Source organism: Carassius auratus, chromosome 25, assembly GCF_003368295.1.
Source record: "Carassius auratus strain Wakin chromosome 25, ASM336829v1, whole genome shotgun sequence".
Classification (NCBI taxonomy): domain Eukaryota; kingdom Metazoa; phylum Chordata; class Actinopteri; order Cypriniformes; family Cyprinidae; genus Carassius; species Carassius auratus.
In genome coordinates this window covers 18268448-18294432 of record NC_039267.1, presented here as the reverse complement: position 1 = coordinate 18294432, position 25985 = coordinate 18268448, and the positions used below count along the sequence as shown (strand labels likewise).

The following is a 25985-nucleotide window of genomic DNA, read 5'->3' as shown; positions in this document are numbered from 1 at the left end:
GGTGTTTCCATGGTATTACAACGCAGTTGCTAAGGTGTTTTTTTTTAACTGATTTTTTTTGTTGGTTTCCTTTCTTACTTATGAATTCTTGAAACAAAATCTTTATTTCAAATTGTAAATAAAGTTAGGATAACTGCCAAATGACTTTCAAATTATGACCATAACACAATATATCACTACTTATTTGGACATGTATGGCAAATACTGGTAAAATGGTGAACAATCTTTGTATAGGTGATCTAAATGGGTTTATTTTATATGTGAATGTTTCAAAAATGACAAAGCAAAATGTTGAAATGTAAAACTTTACTGTGGTGCTGTAGTTGCAACAATCATTAATAAACAGTGAGCCGTTGACATCTCATTCAATTCAGTTGACAGACAAGATAACATACTGTGCTCTGTAAAAAAGAAAAAAGGAAATGAAAAATAATTTTAAATTCCAATGGGTTGAACTATGGCTCCGGAGCAAAAGCATCATTCAAGCACAGCTTTCCTATTTGAATCCTGCATTGGAAGTTTTGTACTTTGACCATAATATTTCCCCTCAAGGAGTCACTCGAAACTACACAACAAAAAATGTCAGAAAGAGAAAGCAATCTGATGCTCAACTGTACTTGCTCCCAGAAAACCTGAATGAATGTGTTCTTAAAAACAGTACGATTACATATAAAACAAATCATGTGAAATGATCAAATAAATACACCCAAATTCAATTGTTCCAAACAAATACATGTATATACACTTTCGATTAATCAGTCACACATTCGTTATTGAACATAACGCACTTGATCCAAGCAACTTCAATGAACTTGAACTTCCCAGAAGGCCTCAAGTGTCACTATTGTGACTGACCTACCCAATCCTCAACAAACACTCATGAATATCAATATTATTATTATGGCAAGCCGTTTTAACATTTAATCCTTACAGCATTACTAGTATTTATTAGCATACTACTAGCACCTATTACATAGATACTAGCACTTTTCATTAGATACAACTTAATACATACTATAATTTACTGATTAACTACTAGTTATTATTCAAAAGATAATAGTACACATTTATTAGATGCTAGTACTCATTCTAAATTCTCGTTCTCATTTTTTTTTATTTAACTCTACAGTGGCCATGACTAGAGTGAAAAGAAGTTGTGACTTGCAAGGTAAAAATTGTTTCTAGTACTTTTCTAGTACTAGTACTAGTAGTTAACTATTTTTTTTAGACAGTAGTACCTATTATTCCAGTATACTATTACTTATTCATTAGACACTTGAGCCTATTAAACAGATGCCAGTACTTATATGTTAGATACTAGTATTTATAAAACACATACTAGTACACATTTATTATATTCTACTACTTATACCAAATGTTACTAGTAAGTTTTTTTTATAAATTACTACAAACATGGATACTTTTTATTAGATACCGGTATCTATTTATGTTCATGTTTCTAATGAAAAATACTAGTATTTAATAAATATGTACTAGTATCTAATGAATACTTACTAGAAATATTTAAAAATACACTACTCGTTGTAATACATACTAGTTAGAACTAAATAGTTAATATGCAAGTGAAAAATTCCAATAGAAGTCAACAGCAAAAATGTTAAATGTGTTACTAGTAACAATAGATACTAGTTACTACTGAAGTAAGTACTAGTATCTAATGAATAAGAACTTGTATCTAATGGATAGGCACTAGTAGCTAATGAACAAACACTAGTATCTAATGAAAAATCACTATTAGCTAATGAATAGTTACTAGTAGGCTAATGAATAAGAACTAGTAGCTAAAGAGCAATCACTAGGAGGCCAAGTTAATGAATAAGAGCTAGTAGCTTATTAATATCAACTAAGAAAATGTAATGAATAATTACTATTAGCTGACAAATAAGAACTAGAATTTAATGGAATACATACTAGTAGCAAAAAAAAAAAAAAAAATACTAGTAGTATGAAACTGGATACTAGTATGTTTTAAGGATTAAATGTTAAATTGGGTTGCCATAGTCTTATGGCTGATTGTTCATTCTGTTATCGTAGTGCTTTCGCCAATTCTGTTAACTTCATCTACATTTACACAACGCATTTGGTGTCCGAGCATTGTTTCCTTTGTGTACAATCAAGTTTGTAAACATTTACTCTTCTTTGTATTGTTCTATACAGAAACACTGTTTTGGTTAAATAATAAAATGAGCAAATATGTGTGGTCAGACGTTCACTTGTAAGCATAATACAACTGCACTGGTGGACTTCACTGCCTTTTCGCTTCTTTTTTCCCCCTTTTTGGCATCAGTTTTAAGGCCGGTGTATAAATGGAAGAGGAGTTTGTGGGAAATGCACACAAAGACACACAAACCCATTCAACTGCGTTCAAATATGCCACAAATACATGACCTATATTGCAGAGAAAGGGAATTATGTAGGAAAGAGGGAACACGTCAGTTACTGAGAGTGGCAGTACAGTGTTTTACATCCACTCTAAAATGATTATCGGTCATATTCATTAAAACAAGAGTCTCTTTCTCTCTAATTGAAGTGCTTAGTGCTTGATGGTGTGGCTACGGATGGTAGCAACATTACGGTGCATTCAAGGGGCTGTGTGACGGTGATAGTTTGGCTGTGTTTATTGCTAGGCGATGGTCTCTAGGGGACAGCATCTCAAGTGAAGACGTAGTTGATGAGTAGCTGGAAGAGCAACAGCATGCAGAGGATGAGACAGTGGCGGCCGCTCAAGGACTTGCTCTCCTCTGCGGTCTTATGCCGCGCAATCTGCCGTCCCAGTGCACTCAGGTTTCTGAAGATAAAGGGATCAGTGTGATTAAAATAAAATACTGAACAGCAGAGAAACATGAAGTTATTATGCCATCTGTAATGACAAGTACAGTATGTCTGTAATGAAAAGTACAGTATGTCTCAGGCTGTACTTGCCTCTGGATGTCCTGCTGTGTTTTCTGTATAGCTGCTACCGAGGCCTCTATGAGGACGATGTCTTTCACTTCTTTAGTGCATCTTGCACACTGCTTCATAAAACCTGAGGAAGTCAAATTGAGATACTGTATATAAAAATCTAAAGATTTAAACTGTTTTGGAATCTGGATCAATATTTATTTCTGATTGTATATATATTTTGTTTTTGAATACATACTTTTATTTTATAACATTCTATGTGTGGTTTAGAGTAAATATAATTATTTTAGAAAAAAAAAATGTTTTGTTTTAAAATAAATATTTATTTTGGTCATTAGAATTCATACTTTATTTTCTTATTTGAAAATACATTTATTTCATAATTGATTATTTTATTATAAAATGTCTTTAAATGTTTTTTATCTTTGCATTTCATTATCATAATATTTTTATATCTTTTCTAATACATCTTTTCAAGAAAGTTTAGTTTAATTTTATTTTATTTCAAAAAACGCGAAAAATTTTTTAATAGAATAAACTGATTGCTTTAGAATTTATTATATATATATATATATATATATATATATATATATATATATATATATATATATATATATATATATATATATATATATATATATTTTAACAAATTGTTTCATTTTAGAATTGTTTTATTTTTAGAATAATTATTTTATTTTCATTTATTATATATATTTTTTACTCTGTCTAATCAGCCACATATGCATATGTTGTTAAAACAATCACCCGACTTTTAAGAACTATTCTATGGGTACTTAAAAGTCCAAATTGTTTGTATAGGTGCAGCTAGTTTACTGTAATATACAGCGTAAAGTACATTTACTTTAATCTGTTACAGTCAAGAGGATCTGAGACACAAAGAACAAAGTTTGAAAATCTGATTGGATTAGCCACATCTAAAGCTTTTGTAACAGTCTACTGTCTGACTGATGAACTATTTTAATTGCCGGAAGAGCTATTTATTAAGCTCTTAGAATGGAGCAGTGTTTGTGTATGGCTTGCTGACTGGCCTTCGTTGTCGGATGACTCGTGGTTTGGTTCTGGTGTGCTGCTGCTGCTCTCGGTGTTCTGACTGCAGCTGGACGGCTGGCTGCTCGACTTCCTGTGTTTGCCGTTCACCCGCACCTGACAAACACACACGCGTGTCAACCAAACCCACCCTGAAGGGCCATCAGGTCACATACATCAACACTAGGAACCTCTGGGACTCACCTTCTGCTGTGCAGCCCAGTTCTGGCTGTAGGAGAAGCTTCTGCGCCGGGTTTTCTCTTTTGTCTGGATGACGCCGCCTTTCTCAAACTGCAGCAGACAGCGCTGCGGATCCCACGGCTTAGTGCTGAGAACAGAGTCGGGACGAGGAGATTATTAGTTCCTGGAACACGGCCTAATTTTGCAATTAAACATGCTCGGAAAAAAGCAATGATTTTAAGATCAAAATATTAAAAAATAATAAATGAAAATACCGTAATTCACTTATTAATGTTGATTTATTACAATGAATTTGTAAAAATAAATAAAATATACAACATTTTCTATAATATTACATAATGACTTGTAATGAAAGCATATACAGATTTGATAAGTAGGTTTTGTGGACGTACTCGGTGTATTTGTAGTGCCACTCATTGGTGTCGGTGTTGAAGGTGAAGAGTCGTGGGTTCCAGGGCCGCTCGGCTCGCTCTCGGGCCTCCTGCCGCTGAGCCTCTTCCAGCACAAACTTCTCCTGCGTGGCTCTCATCTGGTCTTTATCGTTAATCGCTCTGGTCACATGCTGCCACAGCCTGCAGGAAAACACACCAAACCACCATCACTGCTAGGTCACAGCACATCTTACAGCTGCTATAATATCAACCAGAACATTAAGGTCATATATATATGATGCTTTGCAAAGTTGATTTAGAGGTCAAGATTCCAGAGATCGAAGAGTGATTTGTAGTCTTCAACAAGATTTGACTGGTTAGCGTTAGAAGCTCAAACCTGTTGGTAAATCCTGTAACTACACCAATAAAAATCCTTCTCCACTCACAGTCATGTATAAACTCTAAAGCATGCAGAATTTATGCTTTCATTTATTATTGAACATGTTTTACCAGAGCTTGAGTTTTTTTTTTTTTTTTTTTTTTTTTTTTTTTTTTTTGAAGAGCCCCAGAAGGGAAATCAATTTCTGGCTTTTATTTTGAACAAAAATAGCTTAGAAATAGGGATGTAACAATTCACTCAACTCACAATTCAATTCAGAATTGATTAAAAAAAATAAAATGAGATTTAAGACAAATTATAAATGAAATGTGTCCTTTTATTATTGCTTGGACAAAAACGCATGTTTCTTTGTGAAATTGAAATATAACACTATAATAATTTACTAATACAGCGTTTGCATATTATTGATCTTTTGTTGGTTTTGATTGCTTCTATTGTCCTCATAATTAAGTTGCTTTGGATAAAAGCATCTGCTGAATAACCAAATTTAAATATAATGCAAATGTAAATAATAAAACTAATTAGAAAGTTTAAAACAAGCCCCAAATCAAATAAACAAGTGACACAAATGAAAGAAATCTCTTCATATAAGCAAAATAAGGCTTTGTCTGTGCTCTTTCCATTTAAAATGAGAGGCAACCACTGCATTTTAATCATGATCCAAACAAAGAAGCTCCATACATGCAACATGAGCAGGTTTTAATCTAAATTAACTGTATCATTTTGAAATTTGAAGCAAAAACAGAATGGTTCGACTTCAGTTTTGTGAAACTATACATATATCAGCATGAAACAGAAAGAGCAGACGAGCTGAACGAGACGCAGATCCACTCTCTACCAGCAGGTGGCATTTAAAGCATTTCCTTGGTTACTGCTGTAAACAAAGCAACACTGCACTTATGAACTTTAATATGCATTATACAGAGATGAGATGAAATTAAAAAATACCATCTAAACTTTTCTAAAGACAGTAAGTTCTCCTCAGACATGCATTCATATAAACTCCTACCCCTAGTTGAGTCGCAATTTGTTTAGCATTTCAAGTGATTTGAATCATCACATATTTGAATCGATTTTCAACTGGCTCGTGGTAAATCGTTACATTCCTACTTACCGTATTTTCAGGACTATAAATCGCACTTTTTTTCCATAGTTTGGCTGGTCCTGCAATTTATAGTCAGGTGCGACTTATCAAAATTAATTTGACATGAACCAAGAGAAATGAACTAAGAGACATGAACCAAGAAAAAACATTACTGTCTACAGCTGCCAGAGGGCGCTCTATGCTGCTCAGTTCTCCTGTAGTCTACACTGAACACATAGAGTGCCCTCTCGCGGCTGTAGACGGTAATGTTTTCTCTTGGTTCTAAATAAATGCGACTTATAGTCCAGTGCGACTTATATATGTTTTTTTCCTCATCATGACGTAGTTTTGGACTGATGCGACTTATACTCAGGTGCGACTTATAGTCTGAAAAATACGGTCTTAAAAAGTAAAGATTTGTAAATGTTAAGAATGAAAGGTATATAAAAAAAAATGCAAACACTACATAAAATAATAAATCTGTATATATATCAGTGATGCGCGGGTTGATCCAAAATGAGTTACGAGTCATCCAGAAATATTTTTAATGATATTCGGGTCGCGGTCGGTCGGGTCGTTTGAAATATAGATGCCAATTAAACCTTTGTAATTAATATAGTACTATACATTGTTTTGAAATACATAGGCCTTTACTGGCTGAATAACTGGCGCTCAGTCTGCACGTAGAGATGAAAGCGTCACAAGAAAAGGTGAAGACCTGTTTTTGGAAAAACATGATTTTAACGACTTCATTAAGTTTTGTTTTATAGAAAACTCTTTTTAACCCTCTGGAGTTGATTAACGCATATACGCGTTATGAGTCATTTTCTCCTGATAACCACGAAAAGAACTTAAATTACACTTTCAGTTTTGATCGTACAGATAAGAGTAGCCTAATAAATCAATCGAATCTGTAAAGGGTCTACTTTTTTTGAATACAGACATAATAACAACAGAACTTTGTGCACTTATAAAATAAAGATAACAAACAAGGTGTGCTGTCTGCGCTGATCGTAATGTACAAACACGTCATTAAAATGAACTGTAACTCCGTGAATACTCAACGAAGATACATGAGAGAGATATCTATAGAAAGCTTGACATGTCTGCTTTTAAACTAAACAAGTGCTGCCAAAACAGATATTCTGTGATAAAGTAATCCATATGAAAACAACGCGATGTCTAGTTTTTCACATCTCCCTTCATTATATTTACTGTGACCACGCCCCCGCTGAACGCGCTATTCAGATTCAAACTGAAGCGCGCGGTTTGAATACGCCAATAACAAAAGAAAAAGCAGCGAGACTGTTCAAGTTTTTTTATTTTACTGTTTGCTTCGCGATGAGAGGAATAAGACATAATGAACACCAAAAAGATGTGATGTGGTTGAGGATTTGAGAAATGGATTTCCTCAGAAAAAAAGGATGAAGTGCTTTATTCAGCAGAGATCATAAACATGAGTAAGTCTCTTTTTATTTATGTATATACTTGTAGTAGCTACTAGTTTTCACATAACCTGTAAACATTTTACTAGTTAGACTTTTTCCAAAATATAATTCCTGACTAAATGTATAATCAAGTGAAACATTATGAAGTTTCAGTAACAATATACAATACTTAATGTAAATAATATAAATGTAACAAATAAATGTGACTGTAACAAATGTAATAATGCTGTTCTTTCAATTTATCCCCCCTAATAAACCTGAAAAAATATTCTCAGCTCTTTTCAACGTTAATTATAATAATAATGATAATTATTTATTTTTTTTGTAGAAAATCAGATTGTTAAGATAAAGATTTTCGTTTTCTAAAAATTGTATCTTAATTTTGATCAATGTTCAATGTTTTGTTCAATCAATTAATAAATTGCCCATATTTTATGAATAAGAAGCAAATATATAACAGACAATGTAATGAGGCGCCGGCAGGATCACTTGCATGTGATCTGGAGGGCGCCGAAACTCAGCGTGTGCCTCACAGATTTGAGAAATATAAGGCTATCTATAACAGAAACCTTGAAATGTCTACTTTTAAACAAAAATATTAAAACCAAAATAAATAGGCTACTCTCTGATTATGTAATCCATAATGTGCATTTCTCTCTGGCATTAGTCTGCATCGTCAACTTAATCTTTGCAGCGACACAGAAAACACCAGTTTATTACTAAACAATTAAATGTCTCCTTGCATATTTTGGAACCAGCAGGCCATTCTGGGTTGAGCGAGACCCCACGGAATGAGCGAACGGAGCGTAATATATGGAGAAATGGCAAACTCAAACCTCATGTCTGCTGAACAGAAACATAAAAATAGACATAGCCAGACTAGACTATTTTAGAACAAATGATGAGCTTATTGACAATAATAATTCTTGACAAAAATAGAATATATTAAGGATTTTCCCTTTTTTTTTTTTTTTTTTGCCTAGTTCCTACGTCTATGGCCCAATGACGATATGATGAGCATTTACTACATTTAAAAAATGCGGGTCAGGAAGCAGGTCGGGTACAATATTTTCTTTTCCTTTTTTGCGGTCCGAGTTGCGGGCGGGTTAGTTGAAAATGTCGGTCGGGTGCGGGTTATTAATACATTGACCCGCGCATCACTGATATATACATATATATATATATATATATATATATATATATATATATAGACGTTTCATCGGGCACACGCGCCTGGCCCTAAGTTAACTTCCGGTCTGTGTTGTGTATATCGGTCTGGCTGCGGTGCCTTCTACAAACGCAGTTAAAGTTCAGGTGATGAGTAGACTGAAGTTGGGCTCAGGTGGTTGTGCTGTGGGATGTGTTTCCCATACATTTATTTATTTTTGGAGACTCACCACGATTTTAAAACAGATCAATTTTCAATATATATACACACATACAGGGGGTATAATAACTATTGAACAATAATTAAAATAAACAAAACATAAATAAAATGTATGCTAAATCACAATTCAACTTGCATATGGATAATACAAAGTAGTCAACATGTGAAGTGGATCAAAACCTTTTATCAAAGTTGTTCTAAATACTGAAACCAAAATGTGTTCTTGTCTTAGGACAGCTCTGATGAACTTTTTGTGCTCCACTATATTTTGCAGCTCTCTCTTTCCCTGTGGTCTTTAACCCTCCCGCTTCTGAATGTGTTTGTGCACCTCTCAGACTCGAACGCCTCCTGCTGGTCCACCTGCACCACCTGTCTCTTCAGCCGCTGTCTGCGTATGTCAGGACTGGGGTTCCACAGCACCTCCTGCTGGCCCGTCCTCTTCTCGGTCAGGTGCACTTTACTGTCCTGCAGAAAGACGTCTGTGAGATCATGTGCTGTCAGCCGCTCAGATAAGCAATCTCGGTACTTGTGCGCTTAAGTCTGGCCTACATTTCCCCCATAGGAATCAAGAAAGTTCTGTCTTATTGTGTCTTATCTTTGAAGAGACACTTGAAGGATTACGTTTGCCACATATTCCTGTAAGCTACTGATGAAACAATCCACAAATACAAAATACTTGAAACACTGACATTTTGCAAACAGAATAAACATTCAGTATTGTTTATTTTACAATATATTTTATTTTAGATTCAATTATGATTATGTAGTTGCTTTTATAATTATGATTAACTTTGACTTTATTTTGGTATTTATAAGAAATGTCTGTTCTTCTATGCAAGTGTCTGAAATGATTCTTACCCAGTGCCCATCTACTGTAGCCAGGACGTCTTCCCCCATACGGATCTTTCCAGAAATCTGGTTAACGTTGCAAGAGCCACCAAGAAAAGGCTGGAACAGAGAAAAAGACAACAGCTGTAAGATTATAATTTTTTTAAATAAATAAGTTGCATAATTAGGTTTGGGACTCACCTTCAATTTGTATTCAAGTTCAGTGTAACATTGTGTTTTTTCACACTCAATGGTGATTTTCCCGCCAAGTTCTAATGTCATTGTACCATACAGAATCCCTGTAAGAAAGACATTAACATTGTCAGCTATTTTTTATGTGTGTATGTGTTTAAAACAGTTAAAAACATATATTAAAGAATTTAGTAATATTAATAATAAACCAACCTATACAAATACAGCAATAAAAAAATATATTAAATTTTCCAATAAATTATAATTGTTGTTTTATTGTATAATACTGTTTAGTAATATTATTACTAAAAAACAACCTAAATAAATACAGCAATTCATTTTTTTATATATATTACATTTTTGAATAAATTATCATTTTTGTTTTATTTTATAATAGTTTGTTTTCTTTCAGAAGTTTTAAAATAATATATATATATATTTTTTTTTAGAAAAACAAAATGATTTTGACCGCTTTCTTATTGTTTACCTAATTTCATTGCAAATAATAAAAATAATAGCATATGTTTTTAGAATTAAAAGAGAGTGAGTAAATATTAACAAAATAATGTAGGATTTGTTTTCTGATATTAAAGAATAAATACATTGATTGATTATTATTTGTGGGTGTAGTTTTTCTTACTATATACTATATATAAGGCATAATTAAAAATTATTTAATTATAAAAATGTAAGGTCCATCACCTTTACAGTGAGCGTACGGCATTGTGATGATATACTCTTCATCTCGGGTGAGAAACAAGAGTCTGGCCTTCCCATCGAGTATAGCAGACAACGAGTTCCCTTTAAGAAATCACACTGAACTTACAACCAACATCACAACAAAAGCACATTTACGGTGTATCTGAACTGCAGCATGAGCGTTATTTACCATAAAACTTGGATTTGGCCAGAATGCTTCCAGTAATGCAGAATCCGTCCTTCCTATTGCTGATGTAGAAAGCTGAAACTGGAGGGTGATGAGAAACCTGAAAGTACGAAAGTCCACCACTTATCACACGAGCTTATCGGTTTCCATCGTTATCACGGACAGAGACTGCTGTCATGTTTACATTGTATGCAGAGGAAGACAGACTAACCACTTCACACTGCAGACCTTTAGACAACCACAAACTGTCCAAAAAAGGACATATAGTTTTAAAATGCCACTGGCTTTGTTTCTTTTTTATTAAACGCAATGTCAGCTACTTTAATTGTAATCGTAGAGTCTCACCTGTTCTGCGATGTAGAATGTACAGCTGTCTGTTTCTGGATGCAGCCAGCAGCATCGAAACATCTCTCCTAGAATAGGGTTGTATGGTTTCTTTAGCCCCTGAAAGACATTGGAGAAACACAATTAGTGTAAATATAAACCATACACACACCCTAGTGATAAATACATAATTCAGAAGTATACACTACTGTTCAGTTAATTTTTATTGTTGTTGTTGTTGACATTAATGATCTATGCAGCAATGATGACCTTGGTAAAATTAAGAGAATACATTAAAAAACATTTAAAAACTTTTGTAAATTTGAGTGTTTTTGTCCATTTTTTTTTTACGTGATATGCCAAAATATGAATAAAAAGCATGTATGGAAACTTGGCTTCTATATGAATTGGCTCATGATTCTCAATCTAAAAAGAGCACTTCACCCACATCACCTTTGGTTTCTTGTAGAAGCCTGAAAGATACCAGCGCAAGACCTGCTTCATCCTGCTGTACGGGCTCTCCTCCATCACAGCCCTGAAACACAAATACATACTTTTATCTCTTCTCCAACAAACCCAATCAAAGCTAAACCTGCTAGTCTCAGTAAAGAGTGTCTGGTTGCAGTAGTGATGCTCATGAGGTGCTCACTGGGACAGCAGGTCAGCATGATAGTAGTAATCCGACAGCTTGTCCAGAAATGAACGTGGCTCCAGGATAAACGTCGGCAAAACCACTTTAGACAAGTCCATTCCTGGCCTCAGCTGCTTCAGGAGAGTCCAGATCAAACCCTTGTTCTCCTCAGAGACTGTCTCCACCTGTGATGCCTCGCCAGCCTGTGATCACAACAGAAAATATACCTTAAAACACCTTGAATGCAATACAAGTCATTTTAAATAAAAAGCAACTGCTAAATGCATAAAGGCAAATGTACCTATTATCATTCATGTTCTTAATAAAAGTTGCTGGTGTTGCTGACTGATTTAAAGGTGCAGCAATCAATTGTTCATCCATTTTATTGGCCAATACTGTGCAACTCTTTGACTTTATACTGACCCCTATTGGTGTTGATGTAGAATCAGTTTTTGTTATCAATGCAGTCATGGAAGTGCGATATTCACAGGCATGATTAACTTATTCTGCAACTAGAAGGGTTCTATATCTGGGGCTTAGTAAAATATAGTAAGTAGTATTTGGCTGGCCAAGTGATCTTAAAATGGCTGCCACCATGAAGCGGACCACCCTATGTAGAATAATACCCCTATTTCTATACCAGGAAACTCATTTATAAAACACACATTTGATTGGATTTGATCCTTAATTTTAATGTTTTCCATCTAGGTCAAAAGTGACAAATCAGGATTTAAAGGCAAAAAAAAGACAGAAAAATATTTTTATGTCATATATACCAGTAATTAAAATAATTATAATAATCTTATAACCCTAATTATCTAAAGTTGTTTATTAATATGTATAGATAAATAGAAAATCACAATATGCATGTACGTACATACATAGAATAAATATATGTATATATGTGTGAGAATATATATATATTATACCCTGAAAAAAATAATAATAATAATTTAAGCAATTCATACAGATCGGATTCATTTAGCGGAAAAAAATAATTATACATATGAATGGATGTTTTATAAATTGTTTCGTAGCCTAAAATATCAGAAATTTATCAGAATTTTGTGAATCTCTGGTTGTTGTTTTTTAAAAATAAAATCTCAAAAAACTTTCTATATCAGACAATAATTTGCACCCATTTTCCAAAAATATTACACCTCAATAACTGTTTTATTTGGAGACTATATTAAAAGTTTAATTTTAGTATCCTTTTTTTTATTTAGAGAATAATAAAATGTTTGAGGATATTTCACGTTTATCCAGACTTCCCACTGCTGAACCAACTTTTGCAGTCAATTGTCCCTTTGGTTTCAATTGCACAAAGCTTAGAAGCTCATTCAGACATCTTGACTCGGCTATGCGATTCAGTTCACCAGTTGACCCCCAGGTTCAGCGGCATTCTCAAGACTTTGGTGGCAGCTCAAGATGCCCCAGTCCTGCGCTTCGAGATTGCTGTGTAGCCGAGATAAAAGTCAGGGTTTTACTGCCCTTACTTCATCATGCAAAAGAAAGGTGGTGACCTTCTGGTAATCCTGGATCTGCAAGTCTTGAATCTGGCCCTTCGCAAGCTCCCATTAGAGATCCCATTATGGGAATTGGGCATCAGGATCCTCAACTACCTCGACGACTGGCTCATCATGGCCCAAGAGCAGTTGTTTGATCACAGGGACCTGGTGCTCCGGCACCTCAGCCAGTTGGGGCTTTGGGTCAACTGGGAAAAGAGCAAACTCTTCCCTTTGCAGAATATCTTGTTTCTCGGTATGGAGTTAGACTCTTAGTATAACAGTGTTTCTCACCAATGAGCATGCCCAGTCAGTGCTTTACTGCCCAAGTTCCTTCAGGGGCAGGAATGCGGTAACTCTGAAACACTTACAGAGACTCCTGGGACATATGGCATTTGCAGTCACACTGCTCGGATTACTTCATACGAGACCACTTCCCAAGATTGTCCCAAGATTGGCATGGCATCGCATTGCACTTTGTGTGACCATCACATTTTGTCGCTGACTATTGGCTTTCTATGGGCTAGGGTGCCCTTAGAACAAGTGTCTTGGCATGTTGTTGTTACGACAGATGCCTCCAGAACGGGTTGGAGTGCTACATGCAATGGGCAGGCAGCTTCAGGGCTCGGGGACAGGGCCTCAACTACTTTGGCACATCAATTGCTTAGAGCTGGTGGCAGTGCATCTGGCTTTGTGGCAGTTTCGGCCATTGCTGCAAGACAAGCACATGTTGGTCCACACAGACAACACTGCAGCTGTCTCATACATCAACCAGAAGGGTGGTCGCAATCATATTGCATGTCACAGTTTGCCCATGATCTCCTCCTCTGAAGTGAGACGTGGCTCAAGTTGCTGTGTGCCGTTCACATTCCAGGGGAGCTCAATCGTGCAGCTGATGCGCTCTCATGACAGCTCCCGTTCCTTGGAGAATGTAGACTCCATTCCAAGACAATCCAGATGATCTGGAGTCAATTCGGGGAAGCCCAGGTAGACATGTTTGCTTCCCAAGAGTCCTCCCTCTGACAGCTGTATTACTCCCTGACCTGATCGTTAGGTTCGTGGGGGGTGCCAGAAGGTTAAATCCTCATAGGACACCTCGGATACCCTCTTGGGATCTCGCTGTTGTCCTGGCTGGACTTCAGAGGGGTCCCTTTGAGATGCTCGATTAAGTTGAGCATAAGTTCCTGTCTCTTAAGACAGTGCTCCTGAACACGCTCACTTCCATTATCTTTGTGTTTGGTCCAGCCTATTCTCAAATTGTCCTGAGACCCCGGTCTGGATATGTGACCAAGGTTCCCCCTTCCATGATAATGTGGTCAACCTGTAAGCACTGCCCCCGGAAGAGGCAGATCCAGCCTCGGTATTGCTGTGTCTTGTTGAGCCTTATGCATATATGTGGACTGCACCCAGAGCTTCAGAAGCTCTAAGCAGCTCCTTGTCTGTTTTGAAGGTCAGCAGAAAGGGAAGGCTACCTCCAAGCAGAGGTTGGTCCACTGGATAGTGGATGTCATCGCCTTGACATACCAATCCCAATGCAAGCTGTGACCCCTGGGGCTGAGAGCCCACTCCTCTCTGAGTGTTGCCTCCTCATGGGCACTGGCACCTCTCTGGCAGAAATCTGTTGACCTGCGGGCTGGGTGACACCTAACATCTTTGTGGGATTTTACAGTCTCCGCGTTGAGCCGTTCCTCCCTACTCCTAGGTAGGACCTGGCTAAGAGACCCATTCCAATGCCTTTCAACATTTGCAGAGCTACAGGGTGGTGACAGGGTTCAGGTTGTGGTGCTTTCCATGGACCTCATAGGTCATCAACGACACTCGACAGATAGGGAATGTCTCGGCTATGTATGTAACCTTTGTTCCCTGATTGAGAAAATGGTGATGTTATGTATCGCTGGTTGCCAGGAACACATTCTCTGCTCCTCAATGTGAAACCTGATGAGTAAATGCACCTGTTGCCTGTTTATACCTGTATGCATGGGGTATGCAAAATCCATTGGCATTTTCTCTGAAAGTCAGAGGAGACTGGGGCTCTCAAGTAAACCCCTATGTTGCCAAGACATAACATGTCTGTTCCCTCCATCAGGGAATGAGGGTTACGTTTGTAACAGAGACGTTTTTGTGACAGAAATTGTTTGCAAATAATTCATGCGTTCAGTTCATATAGGCGCATAGTACCAGATATGAATGGTTTAATGTTTTATGAATGCTCGATTGTTATTTTTTACAGGACAACAAAAATGAATATGAATGAATGAATTTGACCAATATTTCATGCTTTTAATTTAGTCATATTGTAATTTATGCAAAAAAAATTCTTCTCAAAAAACGTTTCAATCAGACAAAAATTTGCACCCATTTTTTGTGTTGTTTCATGCCGACTCATAAGTCTTGTTCATTTCTTTAGGTTTTAAACATTTTAAGTGAAAAATAGCACTGAGTGAACATTAAACACAAAATTGTCATCATGATATCAATTCAATCGATTATGGTCATCTCGAAATGTCTTCAACATGACACTTTTAACACATCACTGCATAACCAAAACATAATTAACTAGTTCTGCTTATACAAAGCAGTTCATTTAGACCAAACAGACACTGTGATAAACTTCTCACCTCTCCCATTTCTTCATGGGCTTCTTCAACAAACACCGTGGCCTGCGGGCACATGTCATCTGATTGGTCCATATCGCTCTCCTCCGTCAGTCTGCCTCCATTCTCATTTGCCGCATTGTCCGAGTCTTCATGTGCCTCCCTCTCTGATTTGTCTGAGTTGGCGTCATTCTCCATATGGTTTTCCAACATGGAGTTATTCAAACTTTAACAAAATCACACAAACACATACAATTTGTATTATTTATTCTTTAATTGTTATAAATAATAAAAAAAGATTTTCTTTAACATTAATCGCTTGTTCTGCTTTATCTCAGTGAGATTTATTATTATGTTCACGTTCAAAGCCCATCCTGATCTGTTGCCAAAGCAACAAACCACATGATGTTCATCTTTGCGAGTAATTTGAATGACAGGGCAGTCACCATGGTCACAAGAGGTTCATTTTATTAGTGTGAATGTTATTTTCAAAATTTCTGCAATAGGCAACGAATCTCTACAGAGAAATATGAATCATTTGACTGGTAAAAGAGTCTTAGATTAATAATCTGAGCATGAGCGTGACATTAAATCATCTCTTTGTGTCCACCACACACAGAGATCACAGGAAAACCAGCTTCTGTCCTGCGTCACCAGCTGTCAGCAAGAACGACCGGCGAGACAAGAAAAAAAACAAGTCCTTACCTTGCCAAGAATATATTATTCCCGAAAATCCAAAGATTGGTAAACAAAAAAATGAGAGAACCTCAGAAAAAGTCTTTGTTTACAGTGGAAACACAGTGATTTCCCTCTGTAGTTCCTGTCTGTATTGGTGTTTGCACAGGAAAGCTCTGCAGTAACGTGTTTTCCAAAGCTGTTTTTCCTGCTTCACAGCTTGTCTGACGCTCTTGTACGAGTGTGTGTGTGTGTGTGTGTGCTGATGGTGGTGTTTGGTTTACATTCTCCTCATCTCTTCCTGCTCTCCTGCCTGTCACGTAAACCTGTAGGGCGCAGCTGATTGGACGAGAGCTTCAAAGTGGCTAGAAAGAGGTGGGGTTTAGGATATATAAATGATTGACAGCTGAAGGATATCACTGGCAAACAACATCTACTATTTCACTTCCTATCAGGTACAGAAACACTGTAATTTAAATACACTTTGAATCCCACTGGAATATAATTTGATTATTATGTAGATCTGCTATTAATGTTTGGCGGTTAATCAGATTTGATTTCATGGTCATACGCCTGTAATTTTAGCTGTTGATTTTGATTGATGATATTGTAGGTCTCACAGTATTAGCACTATAGTTTTTCTTAATACTAAATATATTTATTGATTTATTTCGTATTTAAGTATTTAGCATTTATATTAAATTATATGGAGTAACAAAAATATAATAAGAAGCAATAATAATAATGAACATCTGTGTGTTTTAGAGGATTGTCAAGCCACTGAATAGCAATATGCTAAAATCCCAGAAAAAAACAACATAAACTAGAAAAATGACTGCATATTGCCATTGTTGTCAGCTTAAAAACAAACAAAGAAGAGTTTACAACTTAAACCTTAGATTTTTTAGCAGATCATGAGTGGTGAAACGGTATTAACTGTAACCAGGTGTACAAATTGAGTTTAGAATTTTGTACATGTAGAGAGGCAATGAAGCATTTAATATTGATTTTGGGGGTGTTGTTTAATGTCCGTCAAGTCATTAAGCATCCATTTAATGCATTAAAGGGTTCGTAAGAGCAGTAATAGGTCATTTTACGATGACACACTCTGAAGGTGGCTGATTATAATAATTGTTGAAAAGCTTGGATCTGGAAATGATACAAGGTAAATTCAAACCCAAAATTATCCCACATAGTCACAAAGGCTATGGAAATTGGGATCCAATGGCAGCAACATACATGAGAAGCCATATGAACTCCTTCAAAAATCCAAAATATTTCATTCATTCATTCATTTCATTCATTCATTCATTCTACTTCATTACAGGAAATATTGTTTTTATATGTTCAATTGCAGCGTAATTGTTTTTTAAGAAAAAAGGTCTGTTCATACCATGGACGATAACGATAAAGTTAATAATAAAAATAAAGTTCTAAAAATCGTTCTCAATATTAAAGAATAGCAGAGTTCACACAACAACTATAATGATAAAGGCACAGAGAAACAATATCGTTGCAATCACTTTCAAAACTTTTTTTTTTCGAGACGATGAACGACACAAACATTGACACCCAATCAGAATCAATCCTGCTATAATGAGCTCGAGAATTATAAGTGGTAGATGAGCGTGCGCTTAGAATAAACAGGACCATACCATCATTTATTCTAAGCACACGCTCATCTACCACTTATAATTAATTCATAATTTATAGTTATCGTTCTTGGTGTGAACGGGGCTTAACATTTTTTTTACAAAAATATTGAAGAATATTTCTCGTTTGTCTCAATTTAATCATATCCTTTTATCTAAATATTTTATATTTTCATGTCACACTGTATCTGATGTGAACAGTTTTGAAAAAAAAAAGGTTTCACGACAACAACTTCATTTACGTCTCTATCCAGAATGCCGGTGCCGTGCCAAGCACTTAAACAAATGCTCAATGTCACAATATAAAATGCTTTAACTGGTAGACCGAGCCTTCGCGTTGTTATCACCCTCTTCTGTGGATTCCATCTGATCTTGCAAACACCACAACTTTCTGTCGCCAAATCGTCTCCGCTGTCGCAAAACCTCAACTGTGGAACCTGACAATAGGCTTAAATGTTTCCCGGCTTGACTGTTAAGAGCAGATGATTGGCTTTCCAGCGGGAGGGGTGGGACATGTGCATACAACTGCCACCTTTGCCGTTACGGGTTTTCCTTATATAGTTGTATTGAGGATTGAAGAAGTGGCATGTCTCTTATAAATTCTCTCTGGTCATACTTAGTTTGCGCAAATATTTGCGGTACCAAAACCTATTCTCCAAAACTAATTTATACGTTTATACACCATGTCATTTATTCGCATAATTTTCTTAAATGCTCTTTTTACCAGAGAACAACAATTTGACCAATAATTATTTGAAAACTTCACACTTTTAATTTAGTCATATTGTTTACACAAATATTTTCGACACCAACAACTATTCCCCCCCCAAAATCTGTAGAATTTATACTTTCATGTAAATTAATTGCATAGATTTTAATGTGAACTGTTCTAACCAAATGATTTCTGTGAATATTTCATTACATTCATGTACAAATATGTCATTTAACTACAGTGTGGGTCTGATGTGAACACGCTCAACAGTGTGTTGATGTAGAGAGATCAGACTCACTGCAGCAGGTCCTGGTCGGTGAGAGCCGAGCTCTGCAGCAGCTGCAGTATGTGTGAGGACTCGGGGGAGCCGCTAAGATCTCCATCCCTGCCGCTCTTCGCGCTCATCTTCGACAGGCTGGAGCAGCTGAGAGCCAGCTCCAGAGCGTCCATCCAACAGCGTCCTGGAGCAAACCACAGGCTGTGATCCTCAAATGGACTCCATATTGAGAAGACAGTTTCACAGAGGACAAACACCAAAGCTCACCATCAGATTCGGACGCCGCTCTGAAGATCAGGTAATTACTAGGCAAGGGTTGAGTGATGGAGCCCACAGATTCTCCTTCAGGACCCTGAAAAAACACAGATACCAATCAATCCCAATTTTGAGTTCAAGTCAAATGTCACATTTCAGAGAAGCTTGTGTCTAACCTTCATGGCCCATATGGACTTGTCCAGTGGATGGTAGAGTTTGAAGCAGAATCCGTCCTTCTTTGAGGGTCTTTCGATGAGCTTGCAGGCGTTGAGAAGAATCGTTCCCACCCAGTGATCTGAGCCGGGCGTCTTGTATATCAGGAGAATGCCGGGCTTAAGGATGCACCACAATTTCGTCCAACTCTTCAATGAGCCTCGAATCTGATACATCCAACAAGTGCATCTTAAAGAATCTCCTAAAATATTCAATGTTAAAGTGAAAACCGATGAGGTTTACCAACCTTTAGCCAGTTGGACATAATAACCACACTTGGATCCTTAAGTGCACTGGACAGTTCTTTGGCGACCCTCTTCTTCTCCTGTCGATAGTTCTTCTTCTGAACCTATTGTATGAAAGGTCAAGGTTTAATGCATTGCTCGAGTATTAGCTAGGGGGCGCAAGTGGTCTGCAAGACATGAATTATCTAAAAACCTTGTTGAACACTAGAGTGCAGCATATACAATATACAAAGTCAATGCACTTCACCACTGTTAAATCTAAACTTTGGTGATTTTATTTTAGATTGTGGAGAAGAACTCTGATTGGACAATGCAGACATCACTCATCTAGAGCTGGATTCACAACAATTCAAACCTGTTTAAATTTTGCATTTAGAAACTATTTATATTCATAAATGATTAATAAAAAATACAGTAATTATTATTTTGACATAACTTTTTAACATTTTCAATTCTAATTTCAGTTTTATTTCATTTTAGTACTTTTGTTACATACTTCCGTCATTTTTTATATAGTTTTACCTATTATAAATGTAGCAGTATTTACTTTCATTTCAGTATTAGCATTAGTAAATTCAGAACTTAAATGAACATAACAAATTAGAAATTAAACAGAAATTCTAACTGAAACAAAAATTAAGTTTTTCATTTAATATTTGTAATTTCAGTTAACTTTTTGATAGTTTTGGTTGACAACACTCGATGAGTGGTTCATTAGATTCAGTATTTTAAAAATAAAAATAAAATACAATAATAAAGTAAAACAAAAAGCAAAACAAAACTCATTTTTATAAAAGAACGTATGGGCCTCTGAAATAAATGTGTTTCCAAAGAAGAGTGGGAGATTTCTGTGCAAATTTAATTCTCTAGCACAAACAAGGAATGAACATGGCTGATGTTTTGAATTTGGCAAATTTAACCGCTATTTGTAAGAAGCCATATGACAGTCCAAAAATGTCACAGGACGCTAATAGTCACAGACCTTTCATGCATGCAAACTGGTTAAATAAAATGTGTAGCTGTTCAAAGTAAGGAGAAAAAGAGACCATATGAAAAGCTGGATTAAATATCTGAATAAATATTTCTCAGTATTTTCTCTAGTACAGGAAATGCCTGTACGCAGGTTAAATGGCGTCCACCTGTTGACTGACACCATGAACAAGCTGCTGTTTGGAGAAACTGGGTCAGGAACTCTGCCTGGAGTGGGAAGAACATCGTACCTTAAGCGATTCTTTCCTTGCCAGCTTCTCCGTGGGCAAGGAAGACTCCTTCTCCAAACCGATAAATATCCTGGATTCGGACTGAAGCCAAAAAAGAAAAAAATCCATTTAACTTTCATTTTGAAGTCAACATAAGATCAAAATTGACCCTGTTTGCTTTCATAATATTTGATCCTGGGCTAAATATGACATTTCACAATATTCTGTTTCATGTTACGTCAAATGGGTTGACTTTAGAAAGTCCTGCCATAATAATTATAATTATATTATGTTAGTCTAACTATATTACTATAGTAATTGTGAAATAAACGAAGCCACAACTTTTTCACACTTAGAGCAAAAGGCAGCAGGCTAAATGCAGCAAGTCTGTTTGGTCAGCTGTGGGTGTCAGTTGAAGATCACACCTAAATATGGAGACATTTTTCGCCTTAGACCCAAATTAACCTCTAAAGCAGTTCACACAAATAGTGGAGTCCAGAAAAACAACAGTAACGCTATTTCGCTGAATTAAACAATCAATAAAATCGATAAAGGAGATCATCATATAGATATATAGATATAGATAAATAGATCTAGATATGCACATTGTTTGAAGGTGAGAAAAGAGGTAAGAACAGAACAATCAAAACATTACCAGAATATCTATATATTTAATTAAATTACTGACAGATCAATTAGTATAATAGTTGTTAAATGCAGCTGATGCTAAAAGCTTCTTTTTCCGGTTTTTCGCAGACGACACGTATTAATGTTGCATTACATCATTGTGTATTACAGTTAAATGTCTCATATGGTGAATGAATGGAAGGCTTTTACCGTATATTCACCCATTTAAACCACATGATACGGACAGATGCACTTTACATGTGCCGGAGATGTGAGCTAAAACTAAAAGCTTTTAGCCCACAGAAAACTGTCTGGGGAGTGAAATGCAGATGGGAGGCTGTGATTGGCTGTTTTGAAATGCGCTAATTGCAGGTCATTTCACTTCCTTTACATTAGCAGAGGTCTAGCGAATCCTTTAATCTTTTTCTATTTAGCAGCTTTCAGAAAAAAGAAAAAAAAAACACTCTAGTCAGAGGTTAACTAGCAGCGATAGTTAGCGCTGGTAGCTGAGGTTATAGATTTGTTATGGCCGTTTTCTTTCCCGTCTGCATTATAATGCGGTCATATTTCATGCGTGCAGTTACAAGGAGGCTGAACGCACCGTGCTACTGGGTGAGCGGACCGGGCTGACCTCGTCCCTCAGTAAGGGCAAACCGTTCCTCTCCGATTCATTCCCTGCAGAACACACACATGAGCACGCGCGCGCACACACACCCACACCAGCACACAAACACAGCGTTAACATCAATCACCACGGTCACACACATCCTTTAACTTAAACTATTTTCTACGACCGTAGTGACTCAGAAGCAGTGAGCTCCTGCATGTGTCTCTTGTGCTTGAAGGATGTGGTGCTTCCACACATTCAGGAATTGAATGGATACCTGGGCTGAGTGGGTACAGTTCATTGTCTCCTCCATAGGACAGGTTGCGGGTCAGCAAGCGTGGGTCGATCTTGGGAGGCGAGGTGGCTGTGGGACAGAGAGAGAACCGTCTGCGGAACAAGTTCTCCTCCTTCATTGTGCCGGCCAGTCTGTCCACCTCGAGGAGAAGGGAGAAATGTCAGTACAGTTTGAAGCAGCATAATGCGCTTAAAATACTAATGGATCATCACACACACACACACACACACACACACACACACACACACACACACACAAACACACAGAGTAACGTTAATGCAGCAGTGTTATGCAGTCCTTGTCTTTACAGAGGTAACAGATAATCAGCAAAGCAAAGTGGGTGTGTGTGAGCGAATGTACGTGTCTGCAGCAACTTGGGAGAAAATGCTAGCAGAAAGCTTATGCAACATAAAAAATTGATGCTAAATGAGCTGACAGAATATAAATATTTTAAAGTCAAAGTCTGTTATTGTGAGTTTGTAGACTGAACTGATTCTAAAGATACAAAAATGCAACCAACCACGAAATATAGCAAAATGACAAAATATGACGATTCATGTTTTCTTAGCAAATGTCTCTTTTAAGCCTATTTTTGTAATACATTGTTCAAAAAGACTCATGAACTTCTGAATCAGTCCTTCATTGAAAAACCTCCATCAATTGTATATAGAAACTAAATCTATACATCCAACGATCTAACCCAATATCCATCCATCTATTATATTTTCCTAGAAAATGACCCTTATTGTACGAGCCTGTTCTTGAAATGAATCATTCAACTGAATCATTACTGAAATCTGACCATCTATCCTTTCACCAATCCACCCATCTGTCCATTCATCCATCCATTCAGTCAGCTATCTATCCATCCATCATCCATCCATCCAATCCACTATCTATAAATCCATCCTTCTATCCATTTATCATCCATCCATCCATCCATCCAATGATCTAACCCGCCATCCATCCATCCATTCAATCCGCTATCTATCTATCCATCCATCCATCCTTCTATCCATCTATCATCCATCCATCCATCCATCCATCCATCCAATGATCTAACCCGCCATCCATCCATCCATTCAATCTGCTATCCATCCATCCACTATCTATTTATCCATCCTTCTATCCATATATCATCCATCCATCCAATGATCTAACCCGCCATCCATCCATCCATCAACAACCTAAACCACTATCCATCCATCCATCCATCCATCCATCCATCCATATAATATATATATATATAATTTTGGGGGGAATCAACCCATCAGTTGTGTCTCTGTATATTTAAATATTTGAACCCTAAAAACTACCTATACCTATAAATTTACCTATAAATATTCACTGCATTATCCAGATGCATTCTCTAGATATTCTGGTTTGATAAGTGTTGCAGAATGAAAGGTTTCCTGTTACATAAGACTACAGTTATCAAAGAAGCAAAACTAAGCAACATGGGCTTTTAGTTGAGACAGAGCATCAAAATCAAGTTCCCAGCATCATTCCTTCTCATGGAAAGGATCTAAAAATAGCCTTTCTGCTGCAGTGTGGGTCTGAGGGGGGTGCGGGAGCCTCCGTCTATAAGGTGCACAGTTACAAACCCCGCTCTACCTCTCTTTCTCTCACTAGAGCTCTGCAGGGTAATGAACCCCACCCTACATGTGGCCAGACAGTCAGCTCGACCAATCACAGCTCAGAGCCACAGCTGGAGGGAAGGGCAGGTGGATTCAATTGGCCAGTACATCTGGCTGCTGTTCAATTTGCTCTGTTTACAAGACTATGAGCGGCAGAGAGACGCAAACACATCCTGAATAGACTAAACAAAAATAACACCTGCAAGAAGAATGAAGAAAGAAAAACTAAGAATATTACAATATTCTCTTTCAAGGAGAAATGGGAGATTTTACTAGAAATCTAGATTTTACTAGATTCTACTAATTTTTATTAATTTGACTAACTTTCTTTCTTCCATAGAACACAATGTTTTCTTTCCAGTTTTACTGTTCTTCTGCAGCTCACGCATATTGTACAATGACTTCAGTAAACATTTTCTATGATGATCATATATTCCAATAAAATTGTTCTTTTAAATATGACTTTGGTGAGACCAACGTCAACTTGTTGACCCAATAGGCACAAACATTTTGGGGGACAGATGGATGGATGGAACAAAAAAAGTATATATCTTAAATATCATATCATTTAAACTTTTAGGATTTTGCTTTAAAAATATGTTTGTAACATTTAAGGATTAAAAATGAATTAAAATAAAATAAAATAAAATATAAAAATACATATTTTTCCCTAATAAAAGTGTTTATTAATATTTTTGTGTAAAAAAAACAGTCATGGGGTATATATATTATAAAAGACAATGTCATGGGTCAAGATCAGTCTCAAAATATCACATTATTTGACATTTTAGGACAGTTCAGATTGTAAAATGTAATGTGGTGCAACTCCCAAAAAACAATAATATTTATGAACTAATCATTAATTATATTTGCATAAAACTGTATTATCCTTTTTTGCAAATATTATTGAATAACATTTTGGAAAATAATGATTAAGTTAGCTTCTACACTCAAATGTATTACAAGTTTAAATATTTTGCCTCATGGTTACACCAGATGACATTTGTAGAATTTCATAAACCATATGAAATTAACATGAGTACAAAACAAACAAGCATGTTTCTAATGATAAATGAAAACTTTGTGACTGTCTTTGTGTGGCATAAAGACCAGGCTGATGGAGCATGTGGCATTTCATGGTCTTATTAAGCGTTTCAAAAGCTCATTTATTGATGTGACACTTCCTAGACTGAAACGGGCATGGCTAATAATGATTGCAATTCTAAATTAAAAAAAAAAAAAATGCCACACTCAATTTTAGATTGAGTCGAGCAAGTACATTATTAGAATCTGACGTATGAGAGATCCCATGGTGGTTTGCAATAAAAGTGCCAGAAAAATAATACGCTGCCATTATTCACACAAAAACAGCCTGACGTTTTACAGACAAGCCATTCATTCTTGGAGGCTCCATTTGTACAGACCAAAACTGTAAAAAAAAATAGGCTTGTTATGTGTGCTCCTGATTCATGCAAATAACATACAGCCATTGTTTATATGTTTCCATTCATAACTGGCAACCATTGTGATGTTGATGAGGGTTTTGACCCTGCATGCCCGCTCTATGATCTACTCCAGTAATCTTTAAACAGAGCTTAGTAAATGAATGGTAGAAGAACTGAGCAGGACCACAAGAGCGATGCCAAGCCACCGTCTAACCAGCGTCCTCCTGTGACCCCGGCAACTATGTTTTAAGGTCTGGCACTCCACTGCAGCTCGAAAACAGTCCCTACTGAGACTTCAGAAGAAAACAACCCTTCAGCCTGGCAGC

General features: G+C 36.5%; 1 protein-coding gene across 1 annotated transcript in view; it reads right to left on the bottom strand.

Moving 5' to 3' along the window:
* Positions 1 to 289: 289 nt before the first annotated feature.
* LOC113043581 (oxysterol-binding protein-related protein 5-like) overlaps positions 290 to 25985 on the bottom strand; it is a 54640-nt gene continuing 28944 nt past the window's right edge. Inside the window, exons 2-22 of the mRNA XM_026203058.1 lie at positions 22560 to 22716; positions 22277 to 22350; positions 21070 to 21150; positions 19852 to 19953; positions 19568 to 19771; positions 19404 to 19488; positions 19158 to 19320; positions 15845 to 16046; positions 11740 to 11924; positions 11544 to 11625; positions 11112 to 11210; positions 10770 to 10866; positions 10583 to 10681; positions 9890 to 9987; positions 9719 to 9808; positions 9189 to 9325; positions 4563 to 4742; positions 4174 to 4297; positions 3972 to 4086; positions 2944 to 3046; positions 290 to 2809 (exon numbers count right to left, since the gene is read on the bottom strand). Coding sequence (XP_026058843.1) covers positions 2674 to 2809; positions 2944 to 3046; positions 3972 to 4086; positions 4174 to 4297; positions 4563 to 4742; positions 9189 to 9325; positions 9719 to 9808; positions 9890 to 9987; positions 10583 to 10681; positions 10770 to 10866; positions 11112 to 11210; positions 11544 to 11625; positions 11740 to 11924; positions 15845 to 16046; positions 19158 to 19320; positions 19404 to 19488; positions 19568 to 19771; positions 19852 to 19953; positions 21070 to 21150; positions 22277 to 22350; positions 22560 to 22695 — 2592 coding nt within the window. The 5' untranslated portion in view covers positions 22696 to 22716 and the 3' untranslated portion in view covers positions 290 to 2673. The remainder of the gene's footprint in view (positions 2810 to 2943; positions 3047 to 3971; positions 4087 to 4173; positions 4298 to 4562; positions 4743 to 9188; positions 9326 to 9718; positions 9809 to 9889; positions 9988 to 10582; positions 10682 to 10769; positions 10867 to 11111; positions 11211 to 11543; positions 11626 to 11739; positions 11925 to 15844; positions 16047 to 19157; positions 19321 to 19403; positions 19489 to 19567; positions 19772 to 19851; positions 19954 to 21069; positions 21151 to 22276; positions 22351 to 22559; positions 22717 to 25985) is intronic.